Raw genomic sequence first — 24,644 nt, 5'->3', positions numbered from 1 at the left:
CTATTGATTAGCAGAGATGGCTTATGACAGGATTACTGTGAGTGATTGCTGCTTAGGCAAAGTCTTGTTTCTCTCATTTGTTGTGTCTCATTCTTAGAAAATGGAGGATGAAGAAGATACCTCTCCAAGTTCCAAATCTTCTGACTCCTTTCCTGCTGTGGATTGTTTTGAAATGGTGTCACAAGTCAACTGGGAGGATGACATCATTTGGTCACTTGATGATGTGAAGCCAAACCTTCAGGCACAAGCCCGTGCAGGATGGATACCCACGCAAACAACGCGCACCGCGCATGCTTATGCACTGCAACAGGAGCAGCTGCTGCAGCAACTGGGTATGGTTACTAGTTTTAACTGTACTGCCAGACTAATCAAATCATGGCGCAAACTTTAGAAGAAATTGGCAATTGCAGTGGATGCTGGTTGTTCTCTTGAATGATATTCTGAGAAAATATATTCTTGAGAAATATATGTTACATCTAATTACATTCTTGAGAAATATTATAATTGTGAACAAAGATGGCAAGCCATAGGAGAATGCAGGCATGAAAGACTTTCTGAAGAATGATTATTCATAAAGAAGGAGTGTGGATAGGATTTGGCACATGGGAGGGAGCAGAAGCTGCTAAATGTGGATGATCAATGACGATGATGGTGTTAATGATGATAATGATGATGATGATGATGATGATGATGATGATACGTTTTTTTTTTTACTTTTTTTTATTATATTTTATTAGAGTTAGTATTTACAAGAAACAGTAACTAGTAAACTATACAAAGTACATATAAACGGTAGCGTTTTACAAGATATTCTGAAGTATATACGTAAGTTACAATAGATTTTATGTGCGGTACATATGTATATTATCATACTTACAAGGGAAAGAAAAAAAAACAAGTAACAACAAAAATAAAGTGTTTAAAGAAAAAAAACAATAATTACAAAAAAATTCCATATATTTCAGTGATGATACACCACAGCCGTGTCTCATCTTTTATTCACACTTTAACTTTCATAGTATATATACAACAGACACTATCCACAGGTAGTATAAGATAGTCAAGGAAGGTAGTAGTTTATACTTTTTTTAAAATTAGAGGTTGTCATTAGTATAGTAGATAGCAAAAAGAAGTTATGTAGCACGATCTATCACAGCATATAAGAAAGAAAAAAGAGGTGGAAATTATTACATATTAAGCAAGTAAAATTCAACTACACAATTGAATGTTTGGAAGTTGTCATGACACCATTTTCAAGTGCAAAATGATTAAAATAAACTGTCACAAATAGTTTGCTGAAGATTATCATAACAAAAAATTATGCCATGTCGCCAAAGCTTTTCTTATAAGAAAGTGGAAGTTAAAACTAGTCATTTTGTTAGTTTAGAATGTTATGATACCAATCATGATAGTCAAAAGAAACAAAATGTAAAATATAGATAATTTTTTGGTAAATATTTGTAATTCCAATGCAGGGGTGCGACATCCAGGACTTGAAACGTTCCTGAAAAACACCACAGCTGCAATAAAGGCAAATGTGAATTACCTGAATCAGGTGGGCAACAAGCCTGCAGTGACAGCTGGTGAGGAGAAAACTGAACAAGACTCATCTTCAACATGGTATTCAATATTTCCAGTGGAAAATGTTGACCTTGTTTATGGAAATTGGGAAGACAAGATTATCTGGGATGCAGAGGTAAGAATTTAATGATTATTTCCAATGTATGTTTGGTTACCAAGAAAAATATTATTGTAGATGAATCGAGTTTACAAATGTACCTCATAGAATGTAGTGCTAACTCATCTTACTCACTCAAGTTCCAAGGGAAGTCATTAGCCTGGATTTAACGAACAATGCTTTAAATTAAAATAATAAATTTTAGTCATACAGGTTTAATAGTTAAAAAAAGATCAGGTCATTTATACAGTTATTTGTAAATAGTTGCATTCAGACACTATACTTTGATGTTTGATTGACAACTCAGGAATTCCCTTGAGGGCTGCAAACAGTGACAGCTTAAAGTCCTGTTATTTATAACTTTCAATTGCTATTATTTTGTTCTAGAACATGTCATCAATTCCCTCTCCGACAGTCATGCAACTGGATCCAAATGATGAGAACATAATACTTAGTATTCCTGAAGACTCAGCACCACTTGTGAAGGACAATGCTTCAACACTTACTCCTAAGAAGGTAAAGTATACCAACACTGAATGGCTTTATGGTTGTTACACATAACTGTATCTATCAGATTTTAGATTTAGGATAGGAAATGTTCTATATTGTAGGTTTTACTTTTGTATTATAGTAATTATTGTGAGTGCCACTGGGTTATCAGATCCATTTGACCCTTTAAACCCTAACAGTGATCAGCATTTAATTTCTCCTTGTAATATCAATGCTTATCCAACCTGTGAGGTTATAAGAATTAAGGATATGATCACCCAAGGTGAATTTTCTTGATATTTTAATTACTTCTCCCCAGTACTTTCATGAGAATAGTATGGGGATAAGATAGGAGAATTTATTCTTTGGTATTAAGGGTTAATGGATTACTGCCACAATACAGTCTTCTTACGTACTGTATACGTATATTGACTGTGATCAATATTTTGTGGCCTCTCAGGAGACTAAGAAATCCAAGCTTCTCCTTGGAAAGAACAGCACTAAAGAGGATGAGGTGGAGGAGGTGGAAAAGAAAACAGAAGAACAACAGAAAGACAAGTTTAATTTATCAAATGACAAGTACTACACAGCAAAGAACAGTAAGTGGTATAATAGTATGATCATGCAGTCAGTGCAGTATTTTATATAGGCCAAAAGACTGACAGGGTGCCAAGTTTTCATGCCATTTTACTATTGACATGAAATTTGTGTAGATTTACATGAATTGTGATTTACTTTTTGATTTGTGTTGGATTCAGATGTCCTCTGTCATAAAAATTGCTGCTTTTAAAACTTTTCATTAACTTAATTAGTAACAAATTTTGTTTAAAAATATTTGAAAAATTGTTTTAGTTTTAAAGGAATTTTGAAGGAAAGAACCAAAAATAAATGTTTCCTTGGTGGAGCCTCCAACTGAAATTAAATCTGTAAAACCTCCAAAGATGTGCTATGAATTAATGCTGGAAACTTTTGTTCAAAATGCAAAACATGTTTTTCAGGTGTATGTAACCATGTGGTTGGTAATTGTATTATCCTTTAAAGTGCCTATGAAGTAAAAAATTTCTTTTTCTAATATGATATTAATATGTAGGTTTTAGGGGGTAAAACATTTACAACGCGGAATAAATCGAACTGAAAGTCTTAAATTTGGCGCCTTAAAGTGTCTCCATCTTGCACGGAGCCAAAACGGTCGTATTATAAAGCTGTGATGTAGGAAATACTTCAGAAGTGAGAAGTAAACAACTCTTCGAGGCATTTGCTACATCATCAGCATTGCCAGCATTGTCCATTTTGAGATTCTTTGGAGGGCAAAAAATGTCGGTTTTAGTTGAGTTTGTAAATTTCTTTTGTCATTTCATAATCAGGACACAACAAGCTTCAAAAATATGAAAAATATTTTTTTACTTCATAGCACTATAAAACTCTCTGATGAAATAATACCGCTCATTGTCTCATTGCTACTGGACAAACTTTTTAATTATTTTTTTGACAACTTTTGACAGCTTTCTTATGGTGTCCTTTTTCACTGGTCAGTCATAATACAAGAACTATGTCAAGTTCCATGTTTCTACTCACAATTCTGCCTTCCACAGCTAGCTAGCCATTTGAAACCAACAGAAACTAACTGTCAAAACCACACAAACACTGCGTCCGGTGGCAATGCTACAGTGTGCAGCAGAATAGCCATGCAAATATGTTCAAACAATGTTTCCTTTTTTCTTCAGCTTCTGAAACCTCTTTGGATACAAATGGAGGCTCAAATCTTGTGCAGGTCAGCTTTGAAAAAAAAAAAAAACATTTTTCCGGTTTATCACTCCTTCAAATTTGTGCCAGATGCTTTATTAAATAACAAACAATTATTATAGGAGCACTCAGATGCCAAGTATGCCTTTGTCACTTACTGAACAATACATCATTTTCATTTATTCACCAGGCTTAAAATATTCCATCACAATTATTCCATTGCGCATATGCCACGCATGACATTCCAATCCTAGCAGTATGCAGGATGTTTGTCCCATGAACTTAGTTTAATGGCCTTAGCTCCCACGAGTCACCTGTATCTCAGTGGTAGAGCATCCAAACCAGTAATCGGAAGGTCTTAGGTTTGACTCCTGATAGGAGTACTTAGATTTTTTTTCCCGAGTATGCCTGTGTCACTTAAGGCATAATATGTCATTTTCAATGTTTACTTAATAATGTACTTTCTTTCCATCCTATCAGCATTCTTTACCTGCTATAGAACTTCAACGACCATACTTTCCAACCTACATGTCTGTCAATGATCTGCGCAGTTTTCACCGATCCCTTCTTCAGCGTGTTAGTCATGGCACATTGTCCAAACCTGGCAGGCATGCTGTGTTTGGACTTCTAAAACACATCAAAAAGAAGGCCAAGGTGAGATAGATGCAAAAAGCACACACAAGCTACAGGTAGCCTATGCATCTGAAGCTTAATTCAGTTTCTGTAGTATGAAGTGACTAAGAGTATTGCTACTCCTCTTTTGATGGTATGGTCATCCATAGAGTACTAAATTGTAACTACATCACAAATATTTGAATTTTTGAAATTTATGGGATTTATTAAGATGTTTGCAAAGAGTATGATGAAGAAATGCCTACTTGCCAAAAATCAGCATCTTATTGCAATTTAGGAGTGAGATATTGGGACTTTTGTGTTCCATTGACTCCATACAAATCCTTCTAATTTTGTCTCTGTTCTAAACGTTTAGAACAGAGACAAAATTACAAGGATTTGTATGGGGTCGTCAAAGCATAACAATACAGTCTAATATCTCACCTCCAAAATACAATAAGATGCTGATTTTTGGCAAGTAGGTATTCTTCATCACGCTCTTTCAGAATATCTCAACAAATCCCATAATTTCAGAAATTTAGTTTTTGTGATGTCATCACTTTAGCACTCTATTGCAGGGTTAAAGTGCCTATGAAGCGAAAATTGTCTTTAGGTAGTTATAAAATTTACCCTTTCAAACACGGGATTTCAAAGTTTGAGATTGCTGGGGTAAAAATTGCCGATTTTGTGAGCGCTCAAAGTAGGGCTATTTTGCCTTCAAAATGGTATTTGAATCGCGCGGCCAAAATGCCAGGTGACAATAACAGCTGAAGTCATGTTGGTGCCAAGAATTGCAATTCATCATGGCGGAAGAGAAAAAAGGTAAGCAACAGCGAGGGCAATATTGTGTTGTTGGCGTCCGTAACAAAGAGAGTTGCCAGAATTGATCGTTCACAGAAACGCTAGACATGCTTTTCTCTTTCTACAATCCTTTTCGGGGGCAAGAACAGAATGAAAGTAAACAAACTTTTGGCACCAATGTGACGTCACAACTTGGAATTCAGTATAAAACTCAACCCAGTCCTCTGACCATTTTTGAAAGCAAAGTAGCCCAACTTTGAGCGTTTGTAAAATCTACGAGTTTTACCCCAGTACTCTAAAACTTCAGAATCGTACATGTTAAAGTGCAAATTTTATAACTACACAAAAGCAATTTTCGCTTCATAGGCACTTTAACCCAGAAGTATGTTGCTTGTACCCATTCATACACCTGGGTGAAGAGAGACAATGTGACTAACGAAACAACATGATGATAGAGGCTAGACCTGGAACCACCAACCTTGCAATATGTTGTCCAGTGCGCTAGCAACTATACCACCAATGACACAAAAATTCTTGTGTTATCAAAAATGTTCAATAGTATCCTACTTGTAGGAGCGTGAGAAAGAACGTCTGGCCTCAGGAGGTGGTGAGATGTTCTTCATGCGGACTCCAGCTGACCTGACAGGGATGGATGGTGACTTAGTATTATTTGAATTCTGTGAAGAATATCCTCCACTCATCATGGCTGTCGGCATGAATGCAAAAGTTAGAAACTATTACAAGAGGGTGAGTAACAGTAAGATTAAGTTGTTTTCAATATCAAGAGAAAGAGAAGCAAGCTGGAAAAACTACTGAATTGTAAGAACAATAATATTCATTTGGAGAAACATTTGTAGTTCATTCTCTTTCATAGAATAATGATAATGATAATAACAATATGTTAATGGTACTCCAATGGAAACCCACAAAGTGGATTTTCATTCATGGCTTCATATTGAATTGGAAGTAATTTTAGAAAGCTTGGTTATAATGAAGTGAAGAAAACCAGAGAAGTTAGTGAAAAGCCTCAGAGCAGCCTGGATGGGAATCAACAACAAATCCAACACTCATGTAAGTCCAAGTCTGGGCCAGATTGGTGGCAGGCTAAGGGCCTTTTCATAGTTGTGTGCTTAGGGATCTGGTCTTTGAGTACAGGCAAAGCTGGAGTTGACTTTGTTTTGATACCTCAGTACTTTTCGTATAGAAATGCCGACTGGTTTGAATACAAACAAAATGATTCACATATGAAAAGCAGTGAGGTTTGTATCAAAACAAAGCTTGCTTTTACTTTAAGGCCAGGTCACAGAGCACTCAACTGTACCATGGGCTATTAGCATGTGGCACAATATGGCACATGTTTTAGCTACCCAATGAATTAATGGTTATATTGAATTGTTGTTGTTTTTAGAAACCTGGCAAGGATGAGAGCATGCCTGCATATGAGTATGGGGAACCGATACCTGTGCATCAGACATCACCATTCTTGGGACAGCTGGCACCAGGGGAATCTATACAGGTACATAACAGCACTGTAGGCTTTCTTCATAAGTAATCCAACACTCTATGGAGTCCTACAACTGTCTAGAAATGCATTAAAATAAGTTGAATGGTGCATTATTTAAGGAATAGTTTCCATTCAACTACTAATCCTGCTTGGCTTGTCATATTTTTGTTAGGCATTGGAGAGCAACTTGTTCCGAGCGCCCATATATCAACATGCATTACCAGAGACTGATTTTCTAATCATCAGAAATTCCTCTGGGTGAGTATGTGGGACTGTTATTAAGGGTGATGACCCATAAAACCTGATATAACTAAATACCCTTAAAAGAACCTTGATGTTCAGGTGATCTTGACTGTATCGGGTCATTTTAGTCAGAAAGAAACAAGAGAAAACATATTACCTGTCTCTGTTTGACAAATTGATGCCAGTTTTGTTATGTGTTGGTCCTCTTATTGATGTGAAATGTATGGTTAAAGAGGTTCAAAATGTAATGAAGATTCTCACAGATATATGAGATACATTACAATATTAAACCTATGACTGGACAATTAAACTAAGAACTAGTTAAAATACAAGGAAGTACAAATATAAATGCAATGTAAACAAGATAAAAAGCAGGTATTGATTCTATAGATGCATGAACATTAAAGCTTCCTACAGTATTTTCTTTGTAAACAACCCATCCAAAATGAGCTCAATCAATCCGAGCACAGTTTTACTTAAGCTTATTTTCTCAAGCTATATGTCTTCATACAGAGTGACTTAGACTTGGATTCTGGGGGCATAACATATCTTTTGTTTTTTATCGTGTAAAAGGTTTTACATTCGTGATGTGAAAACAATTTTCACTGTGGGACAGGAGTGTCCAAAGTTTGAAGTTCCTGGACCAAACTCCAAGAAAGCCAACATCCATGCCAGAGATTTCTTGCAGGTATGTATAGTCTTGTTAATGTCGATGCCTCCGTTTGCTACTTCGCATACGTTCTGCCCATCTTGCGATGGTCCGAGAATGTCGGGTTTCTTAACAGCAATGCCCGCTAAAACAGAGATATTTTTGCATGGTTTTTAACCACACGATACGGGCTATTGGATTCCAATAGCCCTTGCTAAGATCTGCTTTTCCCACATGGTCATAAACCGTGCAAAAATACTTTGGTATTACTAGGCACTGTCTTTAAGATTTTATTTACATTTTTGTGTGTTCTGCCCAAACAAAAAAAAAAATAGCAACTTGAAATTCAGTCGATTTCAGACCGTGTGCTCGCCTTCGCATCGATATTTGACAGCTTCTAGTCAATCATTTTTCGCGGAGACTCGTGGGATACCTGATTTCTCCTCCTTTGTCCAAACTCATTTAATCCCCAATACTGATCAGCATTGAATTTCTCCTTACAATATCACCACTGGGTCAAATATGTAAGTCAGGAGAAAAAAGGAAATGATCACTGGTGAATTCTCCCCACTAGTACAATGAGAAATGTAGGGATAGTGGCCAGGAGAATGTGTTTGTTGATACTGGTGCATTGGAGACTCAGGGCAGTGAAAGGTTAGAAATGCTTCTTACATTCACAGACTTGACTGATTTGTCTTAGAAGAAAATGCAAGCTAGCTGCGAGTTGCAAAAAGTTATTTCTTACTCTGGAACATGAGAAACAATACCAAATGGTCAAACAGTGACAAAGCTGTACCAACTTGCAAGCAATCTGATCTTGGTCGAAGTGAATGTAAGTCATTGCAAATTAATGCAACGACACTAGCAACCTTGTTTCGCCAAGTTTAAAGAATGTAATCTTTACTAGTGTGATGTGATTTTCTCTCCAGATCTTTATCTACCGTCTGTTCTGGAAGAGTCCAGATACACCCAGAAGAATCAAGATGGATGACATCAAGAAAGCTTTTCCCATGCACTCAGAAAGCAGCATTAGAAAACGGCTCAAGCTTTGTGCGGATTTCAAGCGAACAGGTTGGCCAGCACTCCACTGAGTATGAATTATTTAGAGAACGACTTAGAAAGAGAGAGAGGTAGATTGACAAACTACAGGCTGTTTGACTTGCCAGTTGATTGACAGACAGAATGAAGACAGACAATGTACTGAAGAGTCAACCTGGTCAACTGCGCTTATTGAATAACACCTATAGCAATTAACATGGTACAATATACTCGATTCTGGTTACAAAACCGCTTATACTTGACCTATGAATCTTTCATAAAACAACAGGTTAACAGTTAGATGAATGTTTTCAGGTTCAGACGATATGGAGTTAGAATCTTTTGACTTTTTGAGTGAGTATAGCATAGTTAGGTCAGTGTAACATAGTACAGTGTTCCAGTTTAATTTGATAGGCAGAAATTCCAGGCAGTATTTTGTTTATTCTCCCCAATTGTCTATTGTTTACAATTTCAAACTTTTTTATGCCTGGTGACCAGCTCCATCAGGGTTTTTAAAGCCTGCAGAAAAGTCGTTATTTTTTTGCGTTTTTCAGGTGAGTGGAGGCAAGCGCGAGTGACGCGCGACGGGAGGAGCTCTGCGCCCGCCTCGTGCTTGCCTCTGCTCGCCTGAAAAACGCAAAAAAAATAACGACTGTTCTGCAAGCTAGGATTTTTATCACTCTAAGCACGGTCACGGTGAGGCAACCTGTTCTTCCAGGGCTTAACCTAGCTTAGTGTGGCGTAGCAAAATATAACTCCAGCAAGTCAGTATATTTACAGGTACACGCAAGGGTGCAATTTTGTTTGAACATGTTGCGAATGTTGTTCCGAATGTTTGCCTTCACCCTCCCCTTCCCCCATTCCTAGACACACCCCCCTCTGGGTAGAATGATAACTCTTTCCCAGTGGTTGCCATTACGTAGAGTAAAAGGCATGGATAGAGGAATACACTGTAGATAAACTGAGTTTGTTGTTGTGAACTGGAAATAACATAACACAGAGGTCTTCAGTTGTAAAGTATGACGTAGACTTTCTCAAAGTCCATTTTCGTGACTCCGTCGGTCAATCTTTCGGCGCATAAGAAGACGGCTTGAGGCAAGTCTTAGTATGGCGTGGTTTACCACTAATGTGTCCATATTCTGCTTGCTGATGCTTGTTAATGCAGGTATCGACTGTAACTGGTGGGTACTGAAGAATGATTTCCGTTTGCCGACGGAGGAAGAGATGCGAGCTTTGGTGTCTCCTGAGCAATGCTGTGCGTATTACAGCATGCTGTCTGCGGAACAGAGACTCAAGGTAAGCTAGTCTGACACTGCAGGATTTTGACCGCGCGGATATTGGGAAGAGAGCGACAAAAACTTTTTTTTTTTTTCGCTTTCGTCCCAATTTCCGCGCGGTCAAAAAGCCAAAACGCACAAAACCACAAGGAAATGCTTACTTACTTGCCCCATGTAATTTAGGCTCACAGATAGTGGGAACGGCAAAAAAAATAATAATAATGATGAAATAAACAACAACAACAAAAACTAAGAGCGAGGGTGAAAATAAAACGCGCAGAGACTGACTGTGTGGCCCTTCCGCAGTCCTACTCTGTAGGGGCGTGGGAAAGGCCAGGGTGATCAGGATCTGGAGTCTGTTATCTCGCCTCAAAGCACGCTCACTCGTTTGTGACTGTTTTGTTTCATTTGTTTGTGTTTGTACTTCTACAACTTCTGCTGTATATGACTGTTGTGTTATAACCATTTCACTTCTCTGTTTTGTTAGGATGCTGGCTATGGAGAGAAGTCTTTGTTCTCCTGTGAAGATGACAACGATGATCCAGAAAGCAAAAATATTGATGATGAGGTAGGGTTTGAGTTATCAGTGATTTTGTTGGACTACTTGTCTTGCTTCATTTTAAGTAATTTCTTATTTTTCTAGGTTCGCACAGCTCCATGGAATACCACCCGAGCATTCATTTCAGCGATGAAAGGAAAATGTCAGCTGGCAGTGACAGGATCTGCAGACCCTACGGGGTGTGGAGAGGGATTTTCATATGTCAGAGTTCCCAACAAGCCCATGGCAAACAAGGTAACAATCTCCCTCAACCCCTCCCTCCTCACTTTTATGTTTCATAGTCTTTTCTCAGAAGACCATGAAGTGTGTGAAAGTAATTACTTAGTTCACAATAGGCCTTATCACGGTTTTCGACGCCATTTTGACGGGTAGGCAAACAGGCTTGAAATAACAGTGTTTGTATGGAAATCCGATGTCAAATAATTTTCATAAAACATCGCTTGTGAAAAATTCATGAATTGGAAACTTTTGGCACTAGGAAAAGGATTTTAAGAACAAAATTAGAGGGATGTAGCTGTGACAGAAAGCGTCCAGTCGTGTTTTGAACTTTCCATACATTTGTCTGTAAAGCGAACCAGCCGTGAACTGCTACTAAAAATAGTTCGCGAGAAAAAATACAGGGAAATGTATGGAAAGTTCAAAACACGACTGGACGCTTTCTGTCACAGCTATATCCCACTAATTTTGTTCTTAAAATCCTTTTCCTAATGCCAAAAGTTTCCAATTCATGAATTTTTCAGAAGCGATGTTTTATGAAAATTATTTGACATCGGATTTCCATACAAACACTGTTATTTCAAGCCTGTTTGCCTACCCGTCAAAATGGCGTCGAAAACCGTGATAAGGCCTATTGCTTGTCTTCTTCCTCACTTCCCTCTCTAAAAATGAACACCTTTTTTTTGTCCCAGTTAGTTGTCCCCAGTTAGTAGAGGGATTCTTTCCCTCGAGTAAAGTCTTACTCTAACACAAGAGTAACCTGAGTTATTACTTGCTTACATATTTTTTTTTTTACCCTTTAGTTTGTTGAGGTGGTAGTTTTAAATAGTTATTTAAATCTTCAATTTAGATGCTGGAGATGGCTGCCTGCATGCATTCAATTCATTTTTGTAGTGGACACAAGCCTCCCAAACAATGCTCGCTGATAGGTTGCGCAGTATTTATGTATTCATTCTCTTGTGTAGGATGATTCACAAACCAGCTCACCTCAGATAAGAAAACAGAAGACAGTAACAGGAACAGATGCTGATCTACGAAGGTTGTCTCTTAAACAAGCCAGACAAGTGCTCAGGAACTTCAGAGTCTCAGATGAAGAGGTATACAGATTATTTGCACCATCACACTGCTTACTTATCTCTTCTTGCTCCTCTGTGTTTGTACGTGGTCAAAAGCTCAACGATTCTGTGTTTTGTTTGTCTGTCCTTTTATCTTTTGTACAGATTCGAAAGCTTTCGAGATGGGAGGTCATACATGTCGTTCGAACTATGTCCACTGAAGCAGCGAAGTCTGGAGAAGAAGGTGAGGAAAACAAAAACAAAGGGATGTGCGGCGCGGTACAGATCACTTTTTCGACACAAAACCATTACATCAAACAGGCAGGACACAAACTTGATTTTGGTTTTCAAAACATCACACACCGAATTAAACATCACTTCCTCCCCCACCCCTTACGAACTTGTGTAAGCCGTAAAGGAAAGGTAACATAAATAAAGTGATGTGCTCGCGTTATATGTGCCACATATATGTGACCGGGTCACTTGATTTTCTGTTGTATTGTTAATAACACCAGGTATGAGCAAGTTTGCCCGAGGTTCCAGATTCACGATTGCTGAGCATCAGGAGCGCTACAAAGAAGAGTGTCAGAGGATATTTGATTTGCAAAACAGGTGACTAGATAACTGGCAAATAAGTGATAAGAACGACTTTATTTTAGTGTCAAAGTCTGTAGAAGTTACAAGGAACGCCAAATGTAGACTGTGTAAAATAGAATTTTGAAAAACAAGTAACTATATATATGATGTACAAGGTGGTTTCACGTTTTGTGTTTGTGGATGAAATCCTAAAGTGTGACCCTTCAAATGAAAGCTACTGAGCAGTACTTTCCTGTGGTACTGTTTATTATGCCCTACAAGGGGGTTCAACATTTTGGATCCGTGGATGAAATCCTAAAGTGTGACCATCTAAATGAGAGCTACTGAGCATTACTTTCCTGTGGTGCTGTTTATTATGCTGTTTATTATGTTATTATGAAATCCTACAGTGTGACCATTCAAATGAAAGCTACTGAGCAGTACTTTCCTTTGGTGTTGTTTATTATGCTGTACAAGGGGGTTCAACCTTTTTAGGCTGTGAATGAAATCCTAAAGTACGAGTGCTAACGAGTAGCCGGCTTGGTTTCATTTTTCTTGTCCAGAGTTTTATCGTCAACCGAGGTGTTGTCTACAGACGAGGAGAGTAGCAGCGACGAAGGCAGTGATATCGATGAGCTCGGTAAAAATCTGGAGAGCATGTTGGCCAACAAGAAAACCAGCATGCAGGTTAGCATCTAACTTCTCCCTATAGTCGGTCATGTATTTTCTGTTTTGCACCTTAGGAGAATTTAGTTATCTTAGTAGCTTAGTCTCACTACTTTTTTCAGAACATTATTTATAAATAAATGGCAAAGAGAAATGTTGGGGTGTTGCTTGTCTTTTTGGTCGATGAGCATGATGCGCTATTGTTTTCAACCTTCTCATGTCAAAATTCAATTCAGTTTAAGTCACTTAATATCATTGATGGCTGCAATTGTGTATTGCTTTAAAAAAGAAACGTGGAGTTGTTTATATTTGTTTTCGTGTGATTGAAATTGTTCATGTTTTTGTTTAGCTTACGCACGAGGAAGAAGAAGCAGAAAGGCGAGAACTTCAGAAGTTACTGAGTGATGACAAACCCAGCAAAGAAACTGTAAGTGAAACAAGCTTAGTTCAACCAGCTTTGGAAAAGCCTGTCTTTTAAAGAACAAATTTGTACAGTTGTTTTATTCACGTTTCTATCGTTTCGCCGTTCAATGGGAAAGCTTTCCACAGACTTTAAAATCGACACCTTACATGACACAACTTTACTGAACAAAAAATCAACTTTTTATTGATAACCTTTCTTTTTTTCTTTTTTTTTTTCCAACAGAACGGCAAGTCTTCAGGTATGAGACACTCGTCATTTGTTTGTTTCTCTTATTCCCTGATACATTGCTGCAGGCCTGTCAAACAAGAAAGAATTTTTGCCGACTATTGTTGCCTTAACGTTTTCCCGGTTTTGGCTCACAGGCAACATTTGTTTTGAAGCAAATGTACTTTATACTTTGCTTATTTCAACACGGTAAATTTACAACAACTATAGAATACTAACGTTTCAGAAAAAAGCACAAAACGTTTTTGGCTTCTCGAAAACAACCGTACTTTACAACAAGTGTTACCAAGAGACTGAGGTAAGAGAGCGAATCCCCCATACATGCCCCTCTTCCTATGAAAATTTTTTCCAATCTATTTTTGTTTGCGTTGTTATTTAATGTCGACATCTTATTGGTCTGTTAGAGTGACGTCATTTAAGTTTGAACTCAATGGCGGATTATAATTTCCCAAAATAGCATGGCGCGAATTTAAAAAAGATAATAATTATCATGGGGCACAGGGATTCGCCCTTTTACCTCATAGTCTCTTGGTGTTACTTGTTTGGCGAACGGCAAAACATTTCAGCGAAGATTTTGAAGTCCATGAATTTGTTTTCGCAATGTTGTTTCGTTGGCGGGAATCTCGCTCAGAGCAACAGCGCCATTTGTGGAAACGCTTGGTAGATTTTTAATCCAACGAGAAAATAGATTGCGGAGTGATGTGACGGTTTTTAATTTACTCTTAATTTTGCAGGCGAAAAAGGTGGAAAAGAGGGTAAAAAAGACAGCAAAGGGGAAGATGACGAAACAGCTTCAGTCACAAGCCATGAATCATCCATGGTGAGTGGGCAAGAATCAAGCGTACAATATCTGCAGTTTCACAATTCGGTTTCTTTCAGTTGTAAAAATGAAGATACTTTTAGATGCCTTTGTGAGTGAAAGCTTGATCTATGATGCTTATTATTTTGACCACGAGCTCTCTCATAAGCCATTCAGACTGGAGCTAAGGCACTGTTTTACCAGCCAATTATTCTTGCAACGTGTCTCGCAATCTCGTTGCGCCGTTGCGATACAAGTTACCCGAATCGTTGCCTAGTGTAACATGCCCTGAAATGAAATTGGCTCGCAATGTTTTTGTTGCAGTCACCATTGCACGAAGTAGAACCGACTTCATTTTGGCAACTGTTACGGCAACAAAAACATTGCGAGCCAAGTTCATTTCAGAGCATGTTACAATAGGCAACGATTCGTGCAACTTGTGTCGCAACGCCGCAACGAGATTGCGAGACATGTTGCAAGACAAATTGCCTAGTGTAACAGTGCCTTTAGGAAGTTGTAAAGCGAAGTGAAAAAAGGGCGCGAAAACACGCGTGCACTGGATGATGCTGATTTGTTCTTCACACATGATTGGTTGAGAAAGTAGCATCTCCTTTCTGATTGGTCAGATCAGACAGCATCATTACTCCAAAAGAATTTTTCTTCACTTACAGGTTGGCCGCCGTCTTCGGATCCAGCGAACGTTTAAAACAAGCGATGGAAAGCAGTTTGTTCGCATTGAAGTTGTCAAAAATCAGGCTGTTATTGATGCATACCTCAAACTCAATAAGGACAAGAACGTCAAGTAATGTAATTTGTTTAGAACAGTTTTCGATTGAGTGTCTTAACTCTAAAAGGTAATTACCCTGACAAATCACAACAGACGCAAACAGCGCAATGAACCAATCAGGATTCAGGGTAACTACATGTAACCGGCGCGAAGCGCGGGAAAACGAGTGTAAACAAGTCGCGGTTGGTGTTTGTTTTGCTTCTTATTGGTTAAGAAATTGGCGCGGGTTTTGCCTACCAATCACAGAACGCAGAAAAGTAAAACTTAATCAAACGCGAAGTTGCTTTCTACTCCCACATGAAAATTTATAAAACGTTTCTCAGAGCCTGAGGAAACCATGTTGCTTTGTAAGATATAATCTTACATTTTTCTGTTTTAATTCTCGCAGAGCCCAGTTTGCCAGCGTTGATGAAATCCACAAGGAGGAAATCAGAAGAGAAAAAAGAAGGTAAAACTTAATGAATCTGATGTGTAAACTTTATGAGCTCATCCCCACCAAGCTTTTGACCTTGGCACTCTTTGAGAGAATGAAATGATAAGTCCTGGAGAATTTGAAATGAAATATAATTCTACTAACGAAGCAAGTAAAGCCTGAACGATAAAAGAATTTTTTAAACGTTAAAAGAAGTTCGGTTTACACATGCGTGTAATTTCTGTCGCACTTTGTTAATGCAACCTTTATCGCGCACAAGTTGTCGTTTTAAATCGTGTGCATAAACTAGCAGTGATTTCAGTACGATATGTTTCCGCGATATCACGGGAAGAAATCCCGCAAATTTGAATGAGTTCTGAGAAAACGTATTGTGACTGAAATCGCCTAGAAATCACAGCTGACTTACACACACCATTTGAAGTCGCAGCCTTGCGCGAGAAAAATTACAGTGAAGTGCGACAAACGTTGCATCAAAACTCGTACGTGTAAACGGACCTTTAGATGGATGTCTTCCGTGTTCAGTTTGCGCCGTGCACATCTTGTCCACTCTTCATTGTTTGTTTTAAACTTTTCAGGATTCAAGAGCAGTTACGAAGGATTAAACGAAACCAAGAAAAAGAAAAATTGCAGCCGGTAAAAAAGAAGAAAGAGAAACCCCCCAATAATGTAAGTGTGCGGCGAAACAAATTTTGCATACAGCTTCTTCGTTTGATTTGTATCTAAGAAAGGTTTTGACACGCCTGGGGCCGGCCTTTTCTTCAACTGAAGTTTTTGAAATTTTTTTTGTATTGATTGGTCTAGATGTGCAGTTCAAGCTTGCCAATTTGTGGCTCAAAATTATAAGGATTTTAAAATTTTGCTTTCACAGTCAACAAGTATTAAATCTTCGCACAGGAACATTGTGCACGTCAAATGGTTTTCGGTCTCGCTAAGCGATCGGAGCTTTCGAGAAACGGGCCCCTGCTCCTCTCATAATACATCAGAGGAGTATAATCAAAGCAAGAGAGCAATGTTGAGCAAAGGCTGTGCTTCTATAGGGTGCCGCTTCTCCACGAGGAAACGTTCCAAGCATTTGATCTCTCTGCCCTAGGACCAACTTTCTGTCTTAGAATTTCACATCTATGAGCCTTTTTTTTATAAAGATGTTAAGGTGACCCCTTGACAAAAGGCTTGTCCTGGAGTTCAAGATAGTCTCTTCACTTTTAATTTTCGTGGTGAAAACATTTCATAAGAATATGCCAATCAGTTGTTTCATTATTTAATTTAATTTGATTTAATCTCAAAGTATTTTATTTGTTCAGAAGTGTCAGAGCCTCCTTCCTGGTGTAGAAACGTGCTCTAGAATCTCTACTCTTGTTAAATAATACTCTATTATCTTGACTTTTCTTGGTTTACTTGTTTATATAGCGTAAAACATTTGTCAAATTTTCACTATTTCAGTTAAAATGCGGAGCGTGTGGTGCGATTGGTCACATGCGAACAAACAAGAACTGCCCAAACTACCAAGAGGCCAACCCAGCATCCGTAGCGGTCGCCATGACAGATGAGCAAGTGGCTGAAGAAGAACTTAACATGCCTCAGGATGATTTGGTGAAAGTTGAAGGAACAAAGATCACGCTGGGAAAAGCATTCCTGGATCAGTAAGTCTTTTTTCTTTGGGGGATTGGTTTCTGAGGCACGTGTGTGAAGTCGTTGATTTCATTCCTGGTATTTGTCTTTTTACCAGCCAGTTTTCTGCAGAATGTCTCATTCCAACCCATATTTGTAAATTGATTTCAGTAAATCGGGTAGGTTGTGTACTTGAATTAAAATTAAAAGCATTACCGTATGCTTTATGCATTGGCGGATCTAAGGAGAGGATTCTCACAGCCCGACTCCAGCCCCTCTTTGTAAACAAACAAATAAACAAACAAACAAAAACTTACGGCCCGAAAGGAAATGCTTTCTATTTTAAGACAATTTCACCCCCTTCCTTTTCCTCCCCTTTGTCTTTATAAGAAAGTCTGGATCCTCCTTTTCATGTGATTTTGTTTCCAAAGTTTATTTACCTCTTGTGTATTATTATTTCAGGACGAACGAGTTGAAACGGAAATCACTCGTACTACGCTTTCCGAAAGAATCTGGTGAGTAATCAGTTGATCTAACATGTTCAGTTCTGCGTTTTAAGTTATTTTATTGCTTTTATTGACTGATAGCTTGTTTTATTTTATTTTTTATCTTTTTTTCATTTGATAGTGCGAAAGAAAAGACGGTCTGGGGTGATGCACTGTGACTATTTGAAGGTAGAGCCTCAAATTCACACGATATTAAGTCATCCTGCGGACTTCTGAGAAAAAATGCACTGTGCTTACATCATGTGACGCAGATCTAAGAAATGTATTTCATTGGCTACCAAGTTTTTTCAATTCCAACCAATGCAGTGATAGGTAGTGCCAGAAGGTAGTGCCACGTAATCAGTATGAAATTTCCCCAGTGCTTTTCAGAGATGTTTACTAGATATAGTGGAGTGAGTTCATGGAAGTTGTGAGACGTAACCTGCGATGAAGTTCTTTTGGGGGATGGGGAGGTGAGGCGATGCTTGCAAGCTAATTGAGACATGTCTAAATCCCATTTAAACTCTTTTTTGTTTTTAGAAACCTCGCAAATCGATCAATCGTCGGAGAGCCAATCCTGAGGTAAGTCCATTTTTGTCGATTAGGAGCAGAAGGATTTTCAACTGCTTCGAAAGGTTCTCGCATGAAAGTTGTGTCAAATCGAAAATATTATGCGTTCGCTTCTGTATTAAACTTGTTTTGCTGTACGTTGTGTTAGGTGGCGCTACAAGTTTTATTTGAAGGAATTCTTAACAAAATGAAAGAAGTTGACGATGTAAGTAGAAATGATATTAATTTAGTTTTTTTTTTTTTTCATTTTATATGCAGATTCTTTGTTATGTTTACAAGCTTTGAAAATAAAAAATATTCACGAAGAATAAGGGATGTGAAATGCGCGTTTTTGTGACTAACTTTTAGGTTGTTTTTGTTCATATTTCGCAGACATGGCCATTCCATCATCCCGTCTCAGCAAAAACTGTCCCAGATTATTACAGGATTGTCAAAATTCCTATGGATCTGCAAACCATGCGAGAGGTGAGTACAAGTGTTACCGGATCTGAGTGCTCCAAAAACTTTAGAGAGTCAGTTTTTAACTGACTAATCACAACAAGCTGAAGACTTCAAGCAATAAAATGTACTGGAGCAAACCGCTGGAAAACGGGTTACTGGTAAAAAATGCGGGGGGAAGTGTCACTGCTGTAAAGCGCGGGAAGAGGTGCAACCGGTGTAAAGCGCGGGGAAATTGAAAACAGAAATCATGAGCAGAAATTAGACGCACTGTAGCCACCACCACCTCAACTGCAGCACCCACCCATATGTAGCCGGCCTCGTGTGAGCAAGCCTTCAGGACCTAGATTGGCCTCAGAAGTCACCTCCGGATCCACTGTCACTCTTCATCCACCTGATCTGAAGTCATGGTCATCTTCGACCCCGAATGACGAACGTTGTTGTCATCATGTTTGATTTAATTGTGTAAAAAACATTGCGCTATTTTGTTGGAGCTCTGCAAAACCTATTTATTAACCAAAATGAATTTTCCTCTTTTTTTTCTACAGAACCTGCGCAAATGTAAATATCTATCAAGAGAGGAATTTCTTGAAAACGCTACCTTAATCGCCTCAAACAGTGTTCTGTACAATGGTGAGTCTATTTTGTTAATTGGTAATACATGTACAATGTACTCTACCAAACCATGATGAAGAGTCTTTGGCGCCTTCTAAAATCTTCGAAGATTTCGCAACCATTTTTTATACCCCCTGAAGGCTGTGAGAGTGGGGAGGTAATAAGCGCACAATCTGCGGAACATTTTCGAGCCTGTCTGCTCAACCTTCCGATGGCTGTGAGATTGGCGTTCCCTCCGCGACAGTTCTTGTCTTACTTCAGTTTTCTTTGATTTTCTTCTGTTAGGGGCCAATCACGCCTATACTGCCACGGCACAGAAAATGTTGGACGTCTGCAACAAGGCTTTGAACGAGGTAAGTGTATCCAGTAAATTATTTATGCATCAACAACATCAAGCTACAGGTAACTGGTCCACTGGAACTGAAGTCCGCTTATTTTTTCATCCATACTTCGCGCATTCTTTTGTCGTGTTTCTGTTTTGCCTCAGCAGTGACGTTGGAGTCTGTCACGACTTTTTGCTTCCAAGTGTTCATACCTTTACTTTAGTTAATTTTCATGCAATCAACAAGTTAGTGCGTCTTTCCTTTATCTCGAGAGAAAACTCTTACTTTTGCTTCAAATCTGCATTCCTGGGTAAAAAGTGACCAATTTTATTTCTTTTTTGTAGAAAGAAGACGAGATTATTCAGCTGGAGAAAGAGATAAACCCACTGCTGAGTGACGACCCGCAGGTAACTGCTATCTCGTGACATTGTACCTACATTGATCAAGATTTGCAGTTAACAGTATATGTTTTTTTAATGTTTTCTTTTTGTATTATGCTCAACAGATTGCGTTTTCGTTTTTCCTGGAAAATCTCGTCGCACAGATTAAAGCTTTGCCGGAAGTGAGTAAATTATCTCAAACGTGAATTGTTAACCTTCTTTTCGAGTTGTCTCGTTTCTTTAACTGATGTCATTATGTGATGTTTAAAACACGAGCAGTAGTGTTTTATCGGGTTTTAAAACGGTTTTAGACCCGATAGAACACGTGCTGCGAGTTTTTTGAACTGCTTCAAAAACATTCCTGGAAAAGCGTGTGTCAAGAGAGTTCATAACAATGATGCTATTGTGAACGTTGAAAATTAGCATACGAGAAAAACATTAAACACCGCATACTGATAAGGAGGAGGTTTTATCGGGTTTTAAAACCACTCCACGTGATGTTTTATCGACCATTTGATAGGTCAATGGGCTTGTGAATTATTGATGAGTTTTGAGGTGTTTTTGAAGTGAATTTAGTGTTACACTGGACTTACACTCTCCGATGAAACAGCAGTTTGCGTTGTTCTTTTGATTTCTGTCGCTACCTTTGAGTCAGAGACCTTTGGCTTTTCAGCCGATAACGCTGCATTTTCTTGTTAGCGAAAGTTTGTTGGTAAGATAGCAGAATAGTAAAACCTCTTCATTAATTGTGGGGGAGGGGGTGCTTACTTCTATCAGGCATCAAAAAGGGGGTCTTAATAGAGAAGGGGATTTAATAAAGAGGGAGGGCTTATTTCAAATCATGAGTTTTGAACAAACCTTAAATTAGCTTTTCCATAATTAAATTAGCTTTTCCATAATTTTAACATGCAACTAACTGAAGCATATCAATAGTGAGTTGTGTATCACAAATACAATGTCATTATTTACTTAAGCACAATGATATATTTGAACATTAAAGACCAATTTAAAGTTCCCTTTACACTAACTGACTAATGGTTTGACCATTTGTGCGGCAACATGGGTTTTGGGGAAGTTTGGGGGTTTGATAGAGCGGGGAGGGGGTGGTTTATTAAGAAATCTGAAAACCCTAACGGGCAGCTTATCAGAAAAAAAAAGAACGTAATAGAGATGGGAAGGGGGGCTTAATAGAGCTTTTGCGGTATCCTTTATTCAGCCCCTATTGAGTTCTATATAGTTTTCCCGGCTTACTTCAGTTTTTGTCACGTTTAAACCGTGTTTCTTTGTGTTTTTTTTTTTCTCGCAGAGTTGGCCTTTCCACAAGCCGGTGTCGTCCAAACAAGTGCCTGATTATTACGATGTAGTAAAGACGCCAATCGACCTTCTCACTATCAGACAGGTGAGGCTACATGCAAAGCGAATGAGGTTGAGGCTCGAATCCTCGAGATATGTGTTCTTTGCAGGGTTACTATCATCTCATATATGAAGGGCAAGACAAAAACAACTGATTTTTGGTTTACTTCATTTTCATTTTGCTTTTCCCTCTAATGTTATCTGTAAATCTAGCATTAATTCTTTCAAAGTCGCCCTCTTAAGTTATTTGCGCTCGAACTGAGTACAGCTGTAGCATTAATTGAATCAATATCCTCTTTTTAAGTTTTCTTGTGAATAGTCTCAGCTTATTATATGTGCAATTTATTCTAAGATTTTTTTTCGTGTATAAGTTTTATATTGATGAAAGGAGAAATTCCGCCATCTTTTAGCTTTTTTTTTTTTTGTTTGTTTGTTTCTTTCATTGTATAGATGGTTAAAGAATCATTAAACTTAAACTTTTAAAAGGTTCATACCCACACATCAAAAATCTTCATCAAAAACTCGCAAACCCTTGATTGTACAAGGCAAAAAATCTCACAAAAAATAACTTCTGCTTGAAGGTTAATAGATATTGAGTGTAGGCGAATTACCAAAGTCTGTCGACCATCGACAATTACACAAATTACGAATCCAAACATCCACCACAACTGAAGCAGTACTCTGCAAATTAGCACGTTGGATTTTGAACTGGTGTATCTTTTAAATCACTCCACAGCAAGTCCAAGGACACGCCTATCAAAACAGAGACGAATTCATGGAACACGTGCGAATGATGCATAGAAACAGTGTCGTCTATAATGGTACGATGATGTATTATATAAGAAATTTAGAAGCGAGACTAGAGTTTTTTTAATAAGTTGAGTCCTTAATGTGAGTCCTTAAATGCTTTACGTTTTCAGCTTGCTCCTTAACTTTGTCTTTTATCTTGTATATTTCACTTTTATCGCATTATTATTTTTTCTTTTTGTTGCAGTGCCCTATTGACAACTTGAGCAAACAACCTTCCTTGTAAAAATTGTTGAGATTATATGAGTACGTAACTGAAATCTTTGTTGTCCTTTTATAGGTGAATCTCATGACTTTTCCACGATGGCGGAGAAGCTGCTCCAATTTTGTGACGACGCCCTAAAAGAGGTAACTGCGTCAGTCATTTAACAACTTAAGGTTGCTTTTACTTTGTTTTCGCGCAAGCTAACCTGAACTTTCAGTGGTGAAACAGCAAAACTGTAATTAACTTATAGAGGCCAGGAAATTGATTTGATCGGAAAGATTGACTCCAAGTCTCCCACATGAACCTCGGCTCGCTCGATTTAGTGCGTTGAGGCCTGACGAGGCCTTTAGGCTCAGAAATGATCATTTCTTTCATTCAGGAATGTCAGTCGAACAGTTTCTACCTGTGTCTTATCTTTCCCTCCCTTGGTTCTCTCTCCTGTAGAACGAGGAACAATTATCGAAGCTGGAGAATGAAATCCTGCTGACTCCAGGAGATGACACGTCATCATATGCCGCTAGTCAGCCGCCCTCAGTCGCAGGACCAGAGTGGTCAGCAGAGAATAGCATGGATGACTTCCCAGAAGGCTCCTTGAAAGAAGACGACAGCATGCTGGACGCGGAGGATCTGGACACTACTGGCGAGGATTATCATGACTTCAGGGCGCAGCTGAGAACTCCTGTCTCTGCGGCAGATCAGTGTAAGATATTATAGGCACTGTTTACTGGGTTTTCGCACAACCAAAGTAAGCGAGGCCGTTTTCCCGAAATCAAGGCCAAGTATGCATTGATTTTTAGCAAAGTTCAGGAAAATGATCACGGGTAGGGATTGAAAGGCTAGGGAAGTGTAAAGACAACACACAACTCAAATTGTTATGTGAATTTCCATACCTTGTTCTCAAGTTCTTTAAAGGAAGTAATCCCGGTTTACTGTTCGTTTATTTTTTATCGTTAGCTTCTCGACTGGATGCTGATTTCGACGAAGAAGAAGATGTTGATATTGAAGGCTATGACGATGACGAAGCTACCTCGCAGGGCTACACTAAACGAGAACTATCCTTTGGATCGCAACAGCAGCTGGAAAGCGAACAAGATTCACAGGATGCGAGTCAGTTCGAAAGCATTTTACTCCAAGATCTTGAACATAGTGATAGTGAGAGTGACGAGGAGGACGATTTTCCATTTGGTGACGGAGATGATGAAGAGGAGGAAGACATTGAGGAGGAAGAGGAGCAAATGAACTTTTCACCTGGGGAAGAAAATGATGATTCTTTGAACACGACAGGGGATTTGTCAGGAGACGAAATATAAGTCGCGAAAATATAATTATTCGAATAAATATTGCCAGGGTTTGGGCGTATCTCCAGCAAAAATCAGACTGAATCCGTTGATCACGTTACAGTTTAACCTGCTGTATAAAATAGAGTTCCGTGACCAAAGTCTGAACCTTTTCGCAGCGTCACGCTGGTCTCCTCAGAACAAATATAATATCAATCCGCGCGTTGTAAGAAAGTGTAAATAGCTGTTAATGATATGTATTAAAATGAAATTTTTGCCTTTGTTGTTGGTAGATTTAGTATACACTGGTTAAACTAATGACATTTGATCTTGCAATCTTTATTATGCTAAATCCAAGCTCATTGCGCTGGTGGATACTTCGTTGGATAACAGTGTTCGTAATGTATTAGTCAGCCAACTTCAGCGTGTCTTAAACCATGGAATTAAATTTCTTTCCGCTCATTATTCAGGGTTGTCACTTATCTGAATGGAAAAAATTCCGACATTTCCCTGACTATTCACTAACCACAAACCAATTTTCACTGAGTACCAATGAGAAATCATTTGCAAGCCAGCGACGAAACCACAAAAATCAACTTCCTAGAAATATACTTTTTCGAACGACATTACCTTTACCAACAAGCTTAGCAGTGGAAACTCCTTTGCAAACCTAATGGCTAGCCAAATATAAAGTGTCCTGATTTTTCACTGGGATTAAGAATTTTCCTGACTTTTCCCAATCCTTGAAAAAAAAAACGTTTTTCCCAGACAATGCGAAGCCTGTTATTGGATCGTATCTACGCACATTC

General features: G+C 38.5%; 1 protein-coding gene across 2 annotated transcripts in view; it reads left to right on the top strand.

The window, feature by feature from the left end:
• LOC146463288 (transcription initiation factor TFIID subunit 1-like) overlaps nucleotides 1–24,117 on the top strand; it is a 37,372-nt gene extending 13,255 nt beyond the window's left edge. The window contains exons 8-47 of one of the 2 annotated variants that reach the window (XM_085084623.1): nucleotides 98–332; nucleotides 1,476–1,696; nucleotides 2,066–2,194; nucleotides 2,628–2,766; nucleotides 3,892–3,938; nucleotides 4,391–4,564; nucleotides 5,897–6,070; nucleotides 6,732–6,839; nucleotides 7,000–7,085; nucleotides 7,644–7,758; nucleotides 8,649–8,790; nucleotides 9,073–9,111; nucleotides 9,923–10,053; nucleotides 10,522–10,602; nucleotides 10,678–10,827; nucleotides 11,775–11,906; nucleotides 12,030–12,108; nucleotides 12,380–12,476; nucleotides 13,004–13,127; nucleotides 13,456–13,533; nucleotides 13,753–13,768; nucleotides 14,490–14,575; nucleotides 15,226–15,356; nucleotides 15,730–15,789; nucleotides 16,350–16,440; nucleotides 17,215–17,414; nucleotides 17,845–17,897; nucleotides 18,010–18,056; nucleotides 18,408–18,449; nucleotides 18,586–18,642; nucleotides 18,810–18,902; nucleotides 19,424–19,508; nucleotides 19,776–19,843; nucleotides 20,158–20,220; nucleotides 20,319–20,375; nucleotides 21,500–21,592; nucleotides 22,283–22,367; nucleotides 22,634–22,701; nucleotides 23,003–23,258; nucleotides 23,513–24,117. In XM_085084623.1, the coding sequence (XP_084940749.1) occupies nucleotides 98–332; nucleotides 1,476–1,696; nucleotides 2,066–2,194; nucleotides 2,628–2,766; nucleotides 3,892–3,938; nucleotides 4,391–4,564; nucleotides 5,897–6,070; nucleotides 6,732–6,839; nucleotides 7,000–7,085; nucleotides 7,644–7,758; nucleotides 8,649–8,790; nucleotides 9,073–9,111; nucleotides 9,923–10,053; nucleotides 10,522–10,602; nucleotides 10,678–10,827; nucleotides 11,775–11,906; nucleotides 12,030–12,108; nucleotides 12,380–12,476; nucleotides 13,004–13,127; nucleotides 13,456–13,533; nucleotides 13,753–13,768; nucleotides 14,490–14,575; nucleotides 15,226–15,356; nucleotides 15,730–15,789; nucleotides 16,350–16,440; nucleotides 17,215–17,414; nucleotides 17,845–17,897; nucleotides 18,010–18,056; nucleotides 18,408–18,449; nucleotides 18,586–18,642; nucleotides 18,810–18,902; nucleotides 19,424–19,508; nucleotides 19,776–19,843; nucleotides 20,158–20,220; nucleotides 20,319–20,375; nucleotides 21,500–21,592; nucleotides 22,283–22,367; nucleotides 22,634–22,701; nucleotides 23,003–23,258; nucleotides 23,513–23,868 (4,488 nt within the window). In that variant the 3' untranslated portion in view covers nucleotides 23,869–24,117. The remainder of the gene's footprint in view (nucleotides 1–97; nucleotides 333–1,475; nucleotides 1,697–2,065; nucleotides 2,195–2,627; nucleotides 2,767–3,891; nucleotides 3,939–4,390; nucleotides 4,565–5,896; nucleotides 6,071–6,731; nucleotides 6,840–6,999; nucleotides 7,086–7,643; nucleotides 7,759–8,648; nucleotides 8,791–9,072; nucleotides 9,112–9,922; nucleotides 10,054–10,521; nucleotides 10,603–10,677; nucleotides 10,828–11,774; nucleotides 11,907–12,029; nucleotides 12,109–12,379; nucleotides 12,477–13,003; nucleotides 13,128–13,455; nucleotides 13,534–13,752; nucleotides 13,769–14,489; nucleotides 14,576–15,225; nucleotides 15,357–15,729; nucleotides 15,790–16,349; nucleotides 16,441–17,214; nucleotides 17,415–17,844; nucleotides 17,898–18,009; nucleotides 18,057–18,407; nucleotides 18,450–18,585; nucleotides 18,643–18,809; nucleotides 18,903–19,423; nucleotides 19,509–19,775; nucleotides 19,844–20,157; nucleotides 20,221–20,318; nucleotides 20,376–21,499; nucleotides 21,593–22,282; nucleotides 22,368–22,633; nucleotides 22,702–23,002; nucleotides 23,259–23,512) is intronic. The other variant, XM_085084624.1, reaches the window with a different exon arrangement.
• Nucleotides 24,118–24,644: the final 527 nt, after the last annotated feature.

This window comes from Pavona decussata, unplaced genomic scaffold, assembly GCF_977016875.1.
Source record: "Pavona decussata unplaced genomic scaffold, jaPavDecu1.1 SCAFFOLD_179, whole genome shotgun sequence".
In the NCBI taxonomy this organism is placed as follows: Eukaryota; Metazoa; Cnidaria; class Anthozoa; order Scleractinia; family Agariciidae; genus Pavona; species Pavona decussata.
This window is presented reverse-complemented; position numbering and strand designations above follow the sequence as displayed.